General features: G+C 41.7%; 1 protein-coding gene across 3 annotated transcripts in view; it reads left to right on the top strand.

Annotated features, from left to right (window-relative positions):
- atp6v0a1b (ATPase H+ transporting V0 subunit a1b) overlaps window positions 1-12,383 on the top strand; it is a 53,752-nt gene extending 41,369 nt beyond the window's left edge. For 2 of the 3 annotated variants that reach the window (XM_037755270.1, XM_037755268.1), the window contains exons 20-21: window positions 588-759; window positions 11,126-12,383. In XM_037755270.1, coding sequence (XP_037611198.1) covers window positions 588-759; window positions 11,126-11,219 — 266 coding nt within the window. In that variant the 3' untranslated portion in view covers window positions 11,220-12,383. The remainder of the gene's footprint in view (window positions 1-587; window positions 760-11,125) is intronic. The other variant, XM_037755269.1, reaches the window with a different exon arrangement.
- Window positions 12,384-14,979: the final 2,596 nt, after the last annotated feature.

Raw genomic sequence — 14,979 nt, 5'->3', positions numbered from 1 at the left:
CAGGAGGTGTTGATTTAAAAATAAGTCTTTACTTTTTTTTCATCTCCGTAACATATTCTACAGATAGACATCGAAACTGTAGTAATGTTGCTGATATGATGTCAATATACAGTCAATAGATCACTTTCACTGTCTGTTGCTGCTGTGTGACGCGTGTCTCACGCGGGCAGTGTGGCTGCTCTAACCTGTTAACACAGACGCCGAAATAAAAAACAACAGGTAACGCAGCCGCAACGCGCTCCTGATGTTCCTGGTGTGTCCGGGCTGTAACATCCGCCGCTGTCGCATCATAATTACGGAGCCTATAGTGTTAGAGCAGTCGTAGTCTCTCAACACGGCGGTTGTCTTTATGAATTCTCCTTCACGTCTTTCCTTGACCTCATGACGTTTTCCATCGAGGTCAAGGAGAAGTGGTTAGGAGAAGACGCTAGGACGTCATTTTTTTACTTTTTGACCGCAGCGCCTTCCTATTTGACCATATACAGTAGGTAGATTGATTCAATAACGGTGCATTTAAAGATGCTTGACGTGCATATATTTGGGTGTGAACCTTGTTGTCTTCACTGTCTGTGTGTGTGTGTGTGCAGAGTTGTCCGAGGTGCTCTGGACCATGGTGATGCACCTGGGTCTGTCCTCTCGGAGCGGGGCCGGGTTCTTCGCCCTGTCTATCATCTTCTCGGCCTTTGCCACCCTCACTGTTGCCATCCTGCTCATCATGGAGGGGCTGTCGGCTTTCCTGCACGCCCTGCGTCTGCACTGGTGAGACCCACACACACATACAGCCGACATCCATGTTATTAAATGTACAGTATATGTGAGTATTTGCAAGGTGAGCACACTCACACACCCATGTGCACACACATCACATGCACAGAGCACATGCAGAAACACTCTCATATGCCTACAAAATGAATCCCATATTGATAGAAAACATGCGCCCAGCAGGCCGTCCGTCATCGTTCACCTCTTGAACCAGGTATCTCTGCCAAAGCTGTGCTTCTTCAGTTTTTTACATGCACATGAGGAATGCTAGCAAAACGAAACATTCCTGACCCAAAAGTAGTTTACCAAACTGTGAGCGTACAGGCCTCCAGATAACCTCACACCCTGCAGCTCCATCGCCTCCTAGCACCAACACCTCCACCCTGCTTATCCACCCGTGTAAACTGTACATGTAGAGAAGTCCTAAGAAATCCTTGATAAAAAGTCAGAGAGCCAGAGAGAGACTTGACCCATCCAAAAAGTAAAAATATCTCTATTCTATCTCTATTCTAGGGCTGTCAATCGATCACAATTGTTATCTGTATCTGTTCAAAATGAACCTTAAAGGGAGATTTTTCAAGTATTTAATCCTCTTATCAACATGGGAGTGGGCAAATATGCTGCTTTATGCAAATGTATGTATATATTTATTATTGGAAATCAATTAACAACACAAAACAATGACAGATATTGTCCAGAAACCCTCACAGGTACTGCATTTAGCATAAAACAATATGCTCAAATCATAACATGGCAAACTGCAGCCCAACAGGCAACAACAGCTGTCAGTGTGTCAGTGTGCTGACTTGACTATGACTTGCCCCAAACTGCATGTGATTATCATAAAGTGGGCATGTCTGTAAAGGGGAGACTCGTGGGTACCCATAGAACCCATTTACATTCACACATCTGGAGGTCAGAGGTCAAGGGAACCCTTTGAAAATAGCCATGACAGTTTTTCCTCGCCAAACTTTAGCGTAAGTTTGGAGCGTTATTTATTTGTCCTTCCCGACAAGCTAGTATAACACGGTTGGTATCAACGGATTCATTAGGTTTTCTAGTTCATGTGATACCAGTATCTTCACTCTAGCTACCTAAAAATTACAAGCTGTGAAAATGCGTTAAAGGGACTGTTGGTAACTTCTTACACGTATAAATCATTGCAGGTCGGTGTCTCATGCGCGCTCGCGTGTGGCTACACTGTTCAGACTCAGACTCCAACACAAACTACACGGAAGCACCAAAACCTCTTGGTTGTATCTAGTGAAGCTCGTCTGTTAAACAGTGTTGGCCGCGGTCAGAGGACGCGGGGGAGACCGTAGCTTTGGTCTCCAGGACCGGAGTCTCTGCTGTACTCTGCTCCTCTGTCTGCTTGCCTTCACTCAACCATCGCGCTCGTTCTCGCTCTTTCGCTCCACTCTCACGTGCATGCGCGCACACTCCACACTGCAGAAGAGTTAGTTTAGCTCTGAGAATATCTAGTGAATGTTCAGTGGACGTTTGTGCAGAAATAACTGCTGCAGCTCCTCCAGACCAACAGCGGTTTCCCGTGTCTTGTGAAGTGGCGGGGCTCCGCAGAGAGAAACGTTATCGTCTCCGACCAAAACTCCGGTGTCTCCCCTGTTCCCTCCAGCCGCAGTCGGGAGGCTGAGGCAGGAAAAGCCAACACTAGGATCAGCATTGATTCATGGAGAGACCTTCGTCTGGTCAGCTAACATTACTGCCAAGCAGCTGAAATATAGAGTGATATTGTGCTTTTAGCTGACGTGTGTCACCTCACTGTTTTGAGCAATGCTCGTTCATGTCTATGTAGAGCGAGCACAAACGTGAGCAACAGGATGCTGACTTTCTTTGACTTAACGGCAACAGGTGTCGCTGTTAACAAACAATTTCTGATTCTTGCAAACAGTCCCTTTAAAGAAATTAGTGAAATGAACGTGTTATTAGTGGTATAGTGGTATGCAGATAGTGTTAAAATGTGTTTTTTTTTGCAATTTAGGCAATACAGCCCTTTAATATGCTTCGTTCTGATAGTGGTGCAAGTCAAAGATAAGAAAGTCACCAAAATTACTACAGGATCATTGATATTGATCCTGGTGCTGAAATTCCCTTTTTTATTCATTACATATTAAGTTGAAACTGTGTTTGGTGTTGGTTGATCACTGCACGGAAAATACCCATTGATATATTAGGGCTGAGTTAAAGGGCTCGTGTTGTTCAGAGGTCTTTCTGTTGCCTGGCGTTGAAACATTTCTGCCTATTCTCAGTGATTTCTCATTGGCTCATTTGTGGCTACATGGAGTTGCGATCAGGTGCACCCTGCTGCATTTCTGTTTGACAGACCATTCCTTTTAAACCTATTAAGTGAAAGCTGCAAAGTGTATTTTCTTTAATCCTTCTGGTCTGGTTCCTGCTAGTAGCACAGAGCCTTGCGTCATGATTATGAGACGGATAAACAAAGACAGGGAGAGAATATCCTGTCGGGTTGGACAGAGGTATACGATTTTAATGCTCCACTGCTGCTCTCAGGCCTGATTGTTGTAAGTAGGTTTAAGTAGAACCCGTTCGTCTGTCCTCTGTCTGTCTGTTGTTCCTGTAAACTAGTGGAAAGTTTTGCAAATATGAGCTCAGCAGCCTTTTATCCAGACTGTGTTGTTCTTCCAAGACATCTACAGTATGTGTTGTGTAACCCCACTACTGCCTTACATATATAGGCTGGCTGTATGTTCCAGGCTGGAGGTCATGTTTTACAAAGCTTTCTTGCAGGCACACGTGCATCACGTGCTGTGCGTAGTGCCAGAGGGGGCACAAACAGCCTGGCCATAACACTGCCGTTTGCCAACTGACTCATCACAGTCTCAAGATTCATATAATACCACTGTATGTCCACTATCTTCAAACCTGAAACCTGCAATGGCCTTCAAAAGACAGTAATGTTTCCAGTCATTGTATAGTATGTTGAAATGTCATAGTATAGTATGTCGAAATGTCACAGTACAGTATATCAATAGAAGTCATAAAAAAAGTCATAGTATGGTATGTCGATAAATGTCATTGTATGTCCAAAAGTCATAGTACAGTGTGTCCAACAAAGTCATAGTATAGTATGTAAAAAAAAGTCAGTATAGTAGGTCCTAAAAATCATAAAAAGTCGTAGTATAGTATGTTGAAAAAAGGTAATAAAAAAGTCACAGTATAGTACTTCGAACAAAGTCAGTATAGTAAGTCCTAAAAATCATAAAAAAAGTCATAGTATGTTGAATAAGTCATAGTACAGTATGCCAAAAAAATCTTCATTATTTCCTTCTGTTGTTGAAGGAGCATGTGTAAGATGTGGTCAGAATTTCAGTTTACAACATTCAAAAAATGCGTAAAACTGAATGAAACGTCACATTTTGAACGCAAACAAAAAAGCTTCTTTAGGTTTATGCAATAAAACTACAACTTCTTTAGGTTTAGGCAACAAAACTACAACTTCTTTAGGTTTAGGCAATTCAAATACAACTTTTTTAGGTTTAGGCAAAAAAAACAACAACACTTAGTTAAGTTTAAGGAAAAACATTGTGTTAAAATAATTATGAACACAAAGACAACTACACGTTGATGGTTTCACACGGGATGCCAACTCCGGTGTCCTGGCTGAAACCCCTCATGCTGTCTATACTACAGCACCTGACTTCCTCTTCTGCTCCTGTCATAATTACTACGGTCGCTAGAGGTCGCTCTGGTGTTCTTTTATGTGAATAGATGATAAAACCTACTAGTGGGGTGTAGTAGGCCCCTATTGACCCACATCTATGGGGCTTATAGTGACTGATAAAGCCTATCTAATAACCTGACAACAGACTAATCGGCTGATCAATGAGTGCAATGAGTTTGCAGTGGCCCACAGAAAGAGGCTGTGGTTATACAGTCTGTGTAACTGTATGAATGTGGGTCACTTTGTTAATAAAGCAGCAGTGTGCCGGCTCAACAGGTCTCCGCTAAGGTTAAAAAGAGTAGCGGAGTATTTTTCACAGAGGTGAGTGAATGGAAATAGTCATGTTCAAAGTAAACAGCAGTAAAGCCGGGACCCTCCGCTCCGCCGTCCACTCTTCACACACACATGCTGATGAGTTTGTCTGCGCAAACACACACACACAACCGACACCAGCGTAAGTGGAGTTTAGTGTGTGTTGGGTACAGCTGTGCGCAGAGGCAGATGAGAGGATCTCTCATTTCTTTCCTCTTTTTAAGTGTTGCCCTCTCACAGCTCTGGCAGGCCAAATATTTGCCACAACTGGGAGACATTCCTGGGCACTCCCCTCACTCCCAGAGGCCAAGGAACCAGCACGAAACTGAAACTCCACTCTTAAGTTTTTTTCCTCTCAAATGAAGACATCAGACGTTGTCAGGATGTGAGAATTACAGTATCCTAACTGTGGATGCAAGTACATTTAGTGTGCTGAGGGAAAATATGAAAATATGGTACTCTAAAGAGGAAAAAATAACTGTCATTGACTGCAGTACTGTCAATTTACTGAAGAGGAATCAGAAAATCAAATGCATTTCACGGGTAGAAAAACCCTGACGTTTGTCTCACAATCATACTTGTTTCCTGCTTTCTGGTGACTTTAAAAAAATAAAAATGGCAAAATAATAAGTACACTGCAACAGCATTTTTTATCTTCAATACTTTAAATTTTACTTTTAATTCTCAGGAAAGAATACTAAATAATTTACCCCTCTGGCATGAACTTGTATAAATCTCTGGTATAAACTAATCATCAGCTTTTATTCGTTCATTCATACATTTTTTGCTCCTGCCTGAGTAATCTTTCTCTTAGTTCTCTCCGTTTCCCTCTCCGGCTCTCACTCACTGAAGGCCTTTTCAGACACAACGTGACAACACCACCTGTTACTGCGGCGAGCGCACCTCAAACCGCGCTGTGTCGTTAGCAGCTCTTTTCTGCCAGTAAACAACATTAGGTGTAGCTGTATTGTTGTCCGGGTGAAAACAGTAGGGATGTACAGCGCCAGAAACAGATTTAGATAACGAAGAAGGAAAAAAAGGTGTGAACATTTGTCATAAATCGGGAGAAATACGGGAGAATTGTGACACCGGGAGGAAACCGGAGAGAGGGCGATAAAAAACGGAAGTCTCTCGGGAAAATCGGGACGATTGGCAGGTATGTCTAGTACCTCTTTCACACAAATGACCAGGGCTGGACCAGGGTTATCTGACCCCATGTTCAACCCTTCTTTTGTCAATTCAAACCAAGCCAGTCAACCTGGGTTAATCCCTGGTCAAGACAATTCAGATATGCACAACAAGGTGCTGGAAATGGGCGTCTGGATGATTAGAGAGAGAGAGGGGATGATAGTGGCATCATCAATGTGTGCCAAAAATGTCACCGAATGATGCATGTTTTGGGGATAATAAAGCACATACAGCATTTTACACTTTTGCTGAATGAGCAGGCGCTACATCAGAGTCTAGTTTTATTGGTAGAGATTAGGGATGTCCATAATAAACCGTTTAACCGTTAACCGACATTAAGCATTTTAACCGATTAACGTTATCGGTTAAAACGGTTAAACAAAATGTTAATAATTAACTCAAAAGCTGAGCGGCTCAGAGGAGCGGCTCGTCTCTTTAAGGAGAAAAGCTGGTCCACCTTAACAGCCCACCTGAAGAGGCGGAGCCGGAGTCGCAGGATACAGGAAGTCGGCTCCGGTCTCCGGCTCGCTTGAGTGGAGCGGAGGAGTTGCAGTTTCTTAGCATTTATTCACCAACAAATAAACTGTAGATACACTGCTACACCTACGTTCACAGCTAGAACACCACCAACAACCGCACACTCACCGCCAACACACAGTCTGTCAAACACTCGCTAAAGTTATGCAGACTACGTGTGCAACGGCGAGCACGAAGCCTCCGGCAATGCTAGAGATGCTAACGTAGCACAAATACACACACTGTTTGTTGGACACTTGCTAAAGTTATGCCGGGCAGACACACAGCTGACAACCGGCTACACTAAACTAAATGTCCGCGACACTACACGCAGCACTGTAGCTGCTAAGTTAACGCTCCCGGACGGTACACCGCTGCATGCGAGGCACAAATCTTGTCGGTTAACGGTTAATAATCGGTTAACGAGGGTCGGCTATCAGTTAAGAACATTTTTCAAAATAGTAGTGATATGAGAGGGGGGGTGTCGCTGACAGACCGGTCTGGCTCTCAGCAGCCATATTTGGTCACATACAGTAGCAATCTGAGCGTGTGCAGACCGTATTGCTCATAAACGTCCCATCCACTGACTCTCACACTTCTTTTCTACATCGCCGTCATCTGTGCGTGTGTAAATGTGTTAGTTGAGACGTGTTATTCTGTTCAAGGATTTGAAAAGGCTCAGCTTTCTGCTAGCTTACTGCTGAGCATCTGATGTGTTCGTTGTGGGAACATGGAGTTTGCTAAAGCCAGAAATGTGTGTTCCTGCATGTGGAAAGAGTTCCACTTGGATTTCCCCAATGCCACGCTCTGAACTGCAGCTACCAAGTTTATCTGATGAGCCAGTCTCACGGTTTGCTACCACGTTCTAATACAGAACCTTTAGAAATGGTTTATGACTTCATAACCTTACTGCTTAATAGATCATGTATAAGCCATTAATATTAACTAAATTTTTTCATTGACCTGTGTAGGTCCTTTCTATTTGGTAATAATAGAGTTATAAATGTTGGTAATCCACAAATAATAACTCCTAATAATAATCCAGCAAGTCTACAGTTAGACATGTTAATAATGCATCCATTAAGGGTTTTAATCATTAAATATCCAGTTAGAAATGTTAATGAGTCATTAATAAGTTGTTGATAAATGGATTTTGGTCCAATCCAAGTGGTCAAATTGTCCAATCAGTCTGCAGGTTGCAGACCCCTGGCTTACAGTGTCGCAATATCTCGTCAATGGCATTGGCAACCGGCAACCCAAAAGTTGTTCTCATTAATGCTTATAACTGATCAATTGAGTTTTAGTAAATGAGCTATGATTTATGAATCATTAAAAAGTAATTAGTTGAAGCTTCAGTAAGCAGTATATGTTTGGCATCATTGGACAATAATTCCATAATGATCTTTCAGTATATTGTAATTAAAGAGAGAAAATCTAAAAAATGTAGCCGTGATGGGAGACTTTGACCAATCACAGGTCATTTCAGAGAGAGAGAGCGTTCCTATTGGCTGTGCTCCGGCTGGTGGGCAGTGCTTGGTATTTCCTCAGCAGATCTCAACATGGCTGCCGGTGTCACAAACTTTCTCATTTTACAGCTAAACAGTACACTATAAGATGATTCTGAGAACATCTGAGGAGAGAAATAGACATTACAGTAACAGAATATTGATTCATATTTGATCAGCGCTGCCTAGTTTGACCGTTTGATCGGAGTTTGCGAGTGACTGACAGCCGGCTCTCAGAAACGGCAGCCGGACGGCAGACTCTAGATCAGCTACGACTGCTTGTTTTCCTCCGGTCTGTGAAATCTTGCAGATGCCATTAGGAGCACCTGAGGACACCGGAGGACACAGAGGAACATGTTTTTTTTTCAAGGGGCTAAAGAGCCGCATGTGGCTCCGGAGCCGCAGGTTGCAGACCCCTGGCTTACAGTGTCGCAATATCTCGCAATATAATGAATCCTAACCCCTTGTATCGTGATACGTATCGTATCGCCAGATTCTTGCCAATACACAGCCCTACATTTATCTAGAAATCATATATTTTTTGCCCTATTCCCTTGTAGTTTCTCCAGATAATGAAAATTACAGTATGGAATTAGTGACGACAAGAAAGAGTAACAGGAAAGACTTTTAAAGGCTTTTGCTTTCTTTGCTGGTTTCACTGATGTTGCAGGGAGATTTCTCCTTTTTAAAATGGTGTGTTTGTTCAACTGTGTGGGCTCCAAATCCAAATTTCGCCTAGGGCACCAAAAAGGCTACAGAGCTGGCACTGACAAAATATGTTCAAAATCTTACGTCAGCGCAGCACAACAAGCAAGCTCAGAGCCTCAGACCCCCAGACAACACATGGAAACAATCCTCCTGTGTCTGCTGGAGTGAACCAGTACTCTGTGGTACATCCTGTACTAGTGAGAGCTTTTTATGTCAACACAGCTTCAGGTAGAATTACAGTGTGCGAGTTCACTGACAAACAAGGCTGGTAATGGTCTTTTTATTCAAATTATATATCAGCCAGTCACTGTCATGTACTGCTGATAAGACGGAGACTACTTTTGTTATTATTATCCTCTTTATTTTGTATAAACTCTATGAGCTATTTCAGAGGGATGAGGAGAGAATAATTCCACATGTTGTGTGGGAGGATTTTACTTTGACTTACTTTAATGGAATGTTGCCCTGCCTTAGAGACATACTGTAACAGCCCGATGATCTCTTATCATCTCTTGGTTGTTCTCACCCTGATAAGAAGAATAAGGTTTTGCACTTGGTTGCACACGTGAAAATTGTCAGGAATAGTTGTGTTCAAACCCTGCTCACTTTCTCACCTACACACACCTGACCAGTTACTGCATCAAATAAGTGTCATTGTTGGGTCAGTAGAAATAAATGAGGTCTTTAAATTTACTTTGGTAAACTGAGGAATAATCAAATGTCCAGACAGTGGTTTAGTCTTTTAGTAGCTTTCACTAACAGTTTCACTAGCAGTTTCACTCCACTGTATATCTGACATTGTGCCCTCAACCTGTGTCTACTAGGGGTGTAACAATAAGTTTTTACAATGATACGATACGTATCACTTTCCCTGATTCCGATACGATACAACGGACGATATTTGGCTCATCTAGAGCGATACGATATGATACGATACGATGCGATAAGATACGATACGATACGATACGATACGATACGATACGATACGATACGATTCAAGGACGATATTTGGCTCATCTAGAGTGATATGATACGATACGATACGATACGATATGATACGATACGATGCGATAAGATACGATACGATACAATACAATACGATTCAAGGACGATATTTGGCTCATCTAGAGTGATATGATACGATACGATACGATACGATACGATGCGATGTGATACGATAAGATACGATACGATACGATACGATACGATTCAAGGACGATATTTGGCTCATCTAGAGCGATACCATACCATACCATACCATACCATACCATACCATACCATACGATATGATACGATACGACACGATACAATACCATACCATACCATACCATACCATACCATACCATATGATACAATACGACACGATACAACACGATACCATACGATATGATACGATACAATTCAATGCCTTGAAATCGATACAGTAACTTTTTTTTGCCAAAAATTCAATCAGTGTGACTGGTAAATAAATAGCTGGATACTGGACAGTGCTGATCAGGATTCCTCAAAGTTGTTCTTGTAATGGAGTCAGGGATACATGAATTATGGATATAAACAAGTAAACACAGCGATTAATGGCAAATAGCGCTAGAGTTAGCTTGGCGTTCGGTTTTAACAATCACATGGCGTCTCAGTAGGTGCGTTGAAAGATTGGCCGTGTTGCCGTTGTATTTTATCTGGCCTTCGCATATTTTCTGCAAAAACAGCGAGCGATTTATCAAGAACATCTCCCCTTTTCGCAAAAGCCAAAATGTTTCCACACACTGGACCGCAAACACGGCTGGAAAATATCTCGCTCGTCTGGCTCTTCCCTCGCCATCAGCACATGCTTCGTTTTGTTGTCGTCTTTCTGAAATTGGTGCTGGTGGTCAAAGGTCAAGGTCATTGTGACCTCACAAAACAGGTGTTTATGCCTCTGCGCTGGCCAGAGGCATTATGTTTTCTAGTTTGAACATGTCTGAAGCATGTAAACATGTTCTAGTAAAATGTGTAATACGACTACAAAGCAATATGATTCCTCCCAGTAGTAGTTGTAGTAGTTTGTAGAATCAGCATATGGGTCAAACGGATGTATTGATTTGTTACTTCCTGACCATGAACCAGTGTTGTCCCTCGGAAAGTTACCAAAATTGTCAGTCGCAGCCTCCAAACTCAACATTGGCACTGTAAGGGAAGGGAGGGTTTCAGATGCTGTGCAACATCCTGACACCTGTAGTCATGTTAATCCTTGTTTGTTATATATTTGCCTGGTGGGGGAATAAGGGTCAAATGTGTTGGCCAACGCATGAATAATATCAGATAAATACAGGAAACTGATCTTCCTCAACTCACCCTGATAACATTCAACAGGAAACACTTTGGCATTTTCATTGTGTTGATGTATTTAACCATAGTTATCTAACCCGTTCTCATCCGTACTTTGTTCTCTTCTCAGGGTGGAGTTCCAGAACAAGTTCTACTGCGGCCAGGGCTTCAAGTTTTTCCCCTTCTCATTCGAGAGCATCCTGGAGGGACGATTTGACGAGTGATCTGGCCTCCGAGTCCCGAGCCCTCCCTCCTCTCCTCTGTGTATGTGTTCGTGTGTGTGCATGAGCCCAAGTGCAGCCTTCTGTCACCCTCTAGTGGTCATTTGTGAAACTTTTATTGTGTATGAGCTATAATGTGGTCATTGTAAAGGGTTTTTCCAGTGCACGCGTGCCAAGCTGTACCCATACTGGAACTTCTATTGCTGTGGCACAGAACCATCACTGTACTCAGCACTCAGCATGTTCACCTCTGCTGTAACAACATCTCCTCTGCCAGCTTTCCTTCAGAGATATCCATTACCGAACACATTTGGCCAGGTCTGATGTGTTCTTGTAGACAAATCTGGAGGACAAGTCGCCGTTACTGCGAAAAAACATAAATCAGCTGCCGGATTTGTCTACACCCCTAAACCTTTGCATTTTGGTGTCATGTCGTCTCCTAACAGACAGTTTTGTTGGAGGAAGACTGAGAAGCAGCTTTTTTATCAGTGTGGTTTGGTGGCGTCTGGTCAGACAAACTGAACAAGAGTTGAGATAAACTACTTCAAACCTGTGTTCTGTGAAGGTACCTTACGTTAATGTACAGCTTGGAATAGTTAGGCAGTGGAAAAACCTTCAAAGAGTCATGAAACGGAGGGTAAGACCAGCTGTCGTCTTACTCCCGTGTAATCAGAGCATCTACACACAACCGTTGTAGAAATCCCGTGTTTAGTATTTGACGTTTTGCTGCACCTCTGTCGCTCCATCCCAAAAGAATCAAGAAAATCATCAAGACAGTGCAAGATAATAACAATACTGAGACAGAAAAGAACTTTTCTATAATACATTTCATAGGTAAACACAGTATTAAAGGCCAAGTCATGTTCATCGGTGAAATCTCTGATTGTGGTGCCATCGCTAAATTAAGGGGCCTGAAACACGAGCAGTCAGATGGAATGTATTTAGAAGACACGTTTACACACCAACTTCCTGCTTCTGCTTTGACTTCTCATACAGTGTCCCAGTCAGATCTCAGCGACTAAAATTAATTCGTAACAAACTGGAATCATCCTTTAACTGTTGGTTATTAAGTGTAGTTTTTGCCATGAAATGACATAATGTGGAGTTGTAATGACTCAACATTTGGCTTTATTTGTAATATGACTTAAAGGTCCCATATTGTAAAAAGTGAGATTGTCATGTCTTTTATATTATTAAGCAGGTTTAAGTGCAAAATAAATACTGTTAAACTATCGAAACGCTCAATATACGGAGAAACACACACAGCCCGTATTCAGAAATTGTGCGTTTGAAACAAGCCATTAGGATTTCTGTCCATTTGTGATGTCACAAATATACAATATTTAGACCATTACACGATTTTAAACATAAACATTCTAAATGTGTCCCAGTTTATTTCCTGTTGCAGTGGATGTGAATAACTAATAGCTGACAGGAAGTAAACATGGACCCAAACTGTTGCTTAGCAACGCAATTCCGTTGCAATTCCATTGAAATGCACTAAAACGGAGCATTTCAGACAGAGGGTAAATACAGGTCAATTCAGGCAGACATTATGAGGAAAATAATGTGTTTTTTGAACATTACAGCATGTAAACATGTTCTAGTAGAAACACAAAATACAAGTATGAGCCTGAAAATGAGCACGATATGGGACCTTTAAGCAATATGATTCCTCCCAGTATTTGATCAGTATATCCTGAAATCACATTTTTCATTTTCGTTTTAATTTCACTATGAATTAATTTATAGAATTACGGTATATAGATGAAATGGATGTAATGATTTGTTATCATGAGAACATCTAGGAGTTGTTGATCTGTAACTTCCCAGTGCTCATTCTGTGTGAATCGGTGTTGTTGTAAACCAGTTGAAGAACTGAAACGTTACGTTTAGCCTAAAATATCCTAAAGTGAATTGTTTTGGAAAAACTTCCAGTTGCTTTAGAAATGTGGAGAATAATGTCCCTCCTGAAAGCAGTGTGACACAACATCCCTTTTTTTATGTACACTACTTTTCCAACATATCTTAGCTTAAATTTTGACATCGCAGTGTGCAAATTACTCAGTCTGGTTTTTAAGATTTTAAAGTGCCGCTCTGCACTAGAAACATCTCTCTTTTAGACCGTTTAGATTCACTACAGCAATCATGTTAGTCTGATAATCAAAGTTATTTGATTTTCATTGTTTTTATGATTTACATGAACTGTTTCAGTTCATTTGCATTCTGATGCCAAAAAGGCTGCAGAAGAAACTGTTACACATGCAACTGATGTTGGTCAGTGACTGGTGATGTGGAAGGTAATGTGTTTGTGATCAATAATAAACAGAGACCAGAGGATTCATCTTGTGTCCTGTTCTCTCTCTCTTTCTCTCTCTCTCTCTGGGTAAAGCAGGTAAATCACTGTGTGGCATATAGTTTGTATTAAACTGGTTCATTATAAAAGTGTCAGGTAATATGCAGAATTTTAGAAACACCGGGAGGTCATTAACCCCCGATCCCCACAGAGACCTGCAAAAAACATGTTTTTCCTCCAGGTTTATATTAATTCAGTTCTTTCATTTTAACATTGTAAGTAAATTTAAAGGTTCTCTATATCGATATCGAGAGCATTAAAGCTGAAGTAGGCGAGATTGGAGCAAATATGATTAAAAAAAGTTATTTTTATATCGTGACAGTAGTACATGAAAAAGGTATGCTGAAAAAAATCATGTGCCTCTGTGTTCTCCGGTGCTCCTAACGGCATCTGCAAGCTTTCACAGACCAGAGGAAAACAACCAGTAAGAGCTGACCTGCGGTCCGCCGTCTATGAGAGCTGGCTGTCAATCACTCGCGAACTCCGATCAAACGGTCAAACTAGGCAGCGCTGATCAAATATGAATCAATATTCTGTTACTGTAATGCCTATTTCTCTCCTCAGATGTTCTCGGAAACATCTTGTAGTGTACTGTTTTGCTGTAAAGTGAGAAGTTTTTGACGCCGCCAAGAGCCATGAGGAGGAGCAGAAGTCTAGTTTTCTCTCAGAACACTTGAATTACAATATGCTGAAAGGTTATTATGGAATTTTTGCCCAATGATGCCAAAAATATACTGCCTACTGCCACTTTAATATAGCAGAAAACAACTATTTGCATATAAATTTATATAGAGATACTGTATAGAGGAGTAATGTCAACACATCCTACCCACCTACTGACGCTTCATCAGACCCCTCGGTGTCACTTCTCGGTCGCAGTAAACACGTGCGTAATGTTGTGAATTAAACAAAAGCACTTGTTTAGGATTTGGCAACAAACCACTATAGTTAGGTCAAAGAAAAAACAACATGGTTGGGCTTAAAATGACTACGTTTGTACAGCGAAAATGTGACTTGACGTTGTCTCTCGACCGACTGACGGCGCCGTCGTGGAAGAACATATATCAGGCTGCGATACAACACTATACTTGTTAGTAGTAGAGGTACTCTGGAACATACGTACAGTTTAACATGCTTAAAGAAATAATGAATAAATAGGAATAAGTTGCAAGAGATTGCTGACACCGGCCGATACACACACCAACATGTGAATGAGGGGAGTACCCGCACTTGTTTGTTTTTCCACTTCAAGCACTGACGTCACGTTACTCAGACTACAACAATAAAAGCATTAACTTCCTTCTACCTCCACGATTTCCCAGAACAGCATTCCCTTCAGACCTGATAAACCAGCTCAACAACAGCTCTTGTGTTGTTTTACCGAAGAGGAGTGTCAGTGTCGTTTCC

The sequence above is a fragment of the Sebastes umbrosus genome, chromosome 20, assembly GCF_015220745.1.
Source record: "Sebastes umbrosus isolate fSebUmb1 chromosome 20, fSebUmb1.pri, whole genome shotgun sequence".
Lineage (NCBI taxonomy): Eukaryota > Metazoa > Chordata > Actinopteri > Perciformes > Sebastidae > Sebastes > Sebastes umbrosus.
The sequence above is the reverse complement of the archived record's forward strand: the minus strand, read 5'-3'. Positions and strand labels throughout refer to the sequence as shown.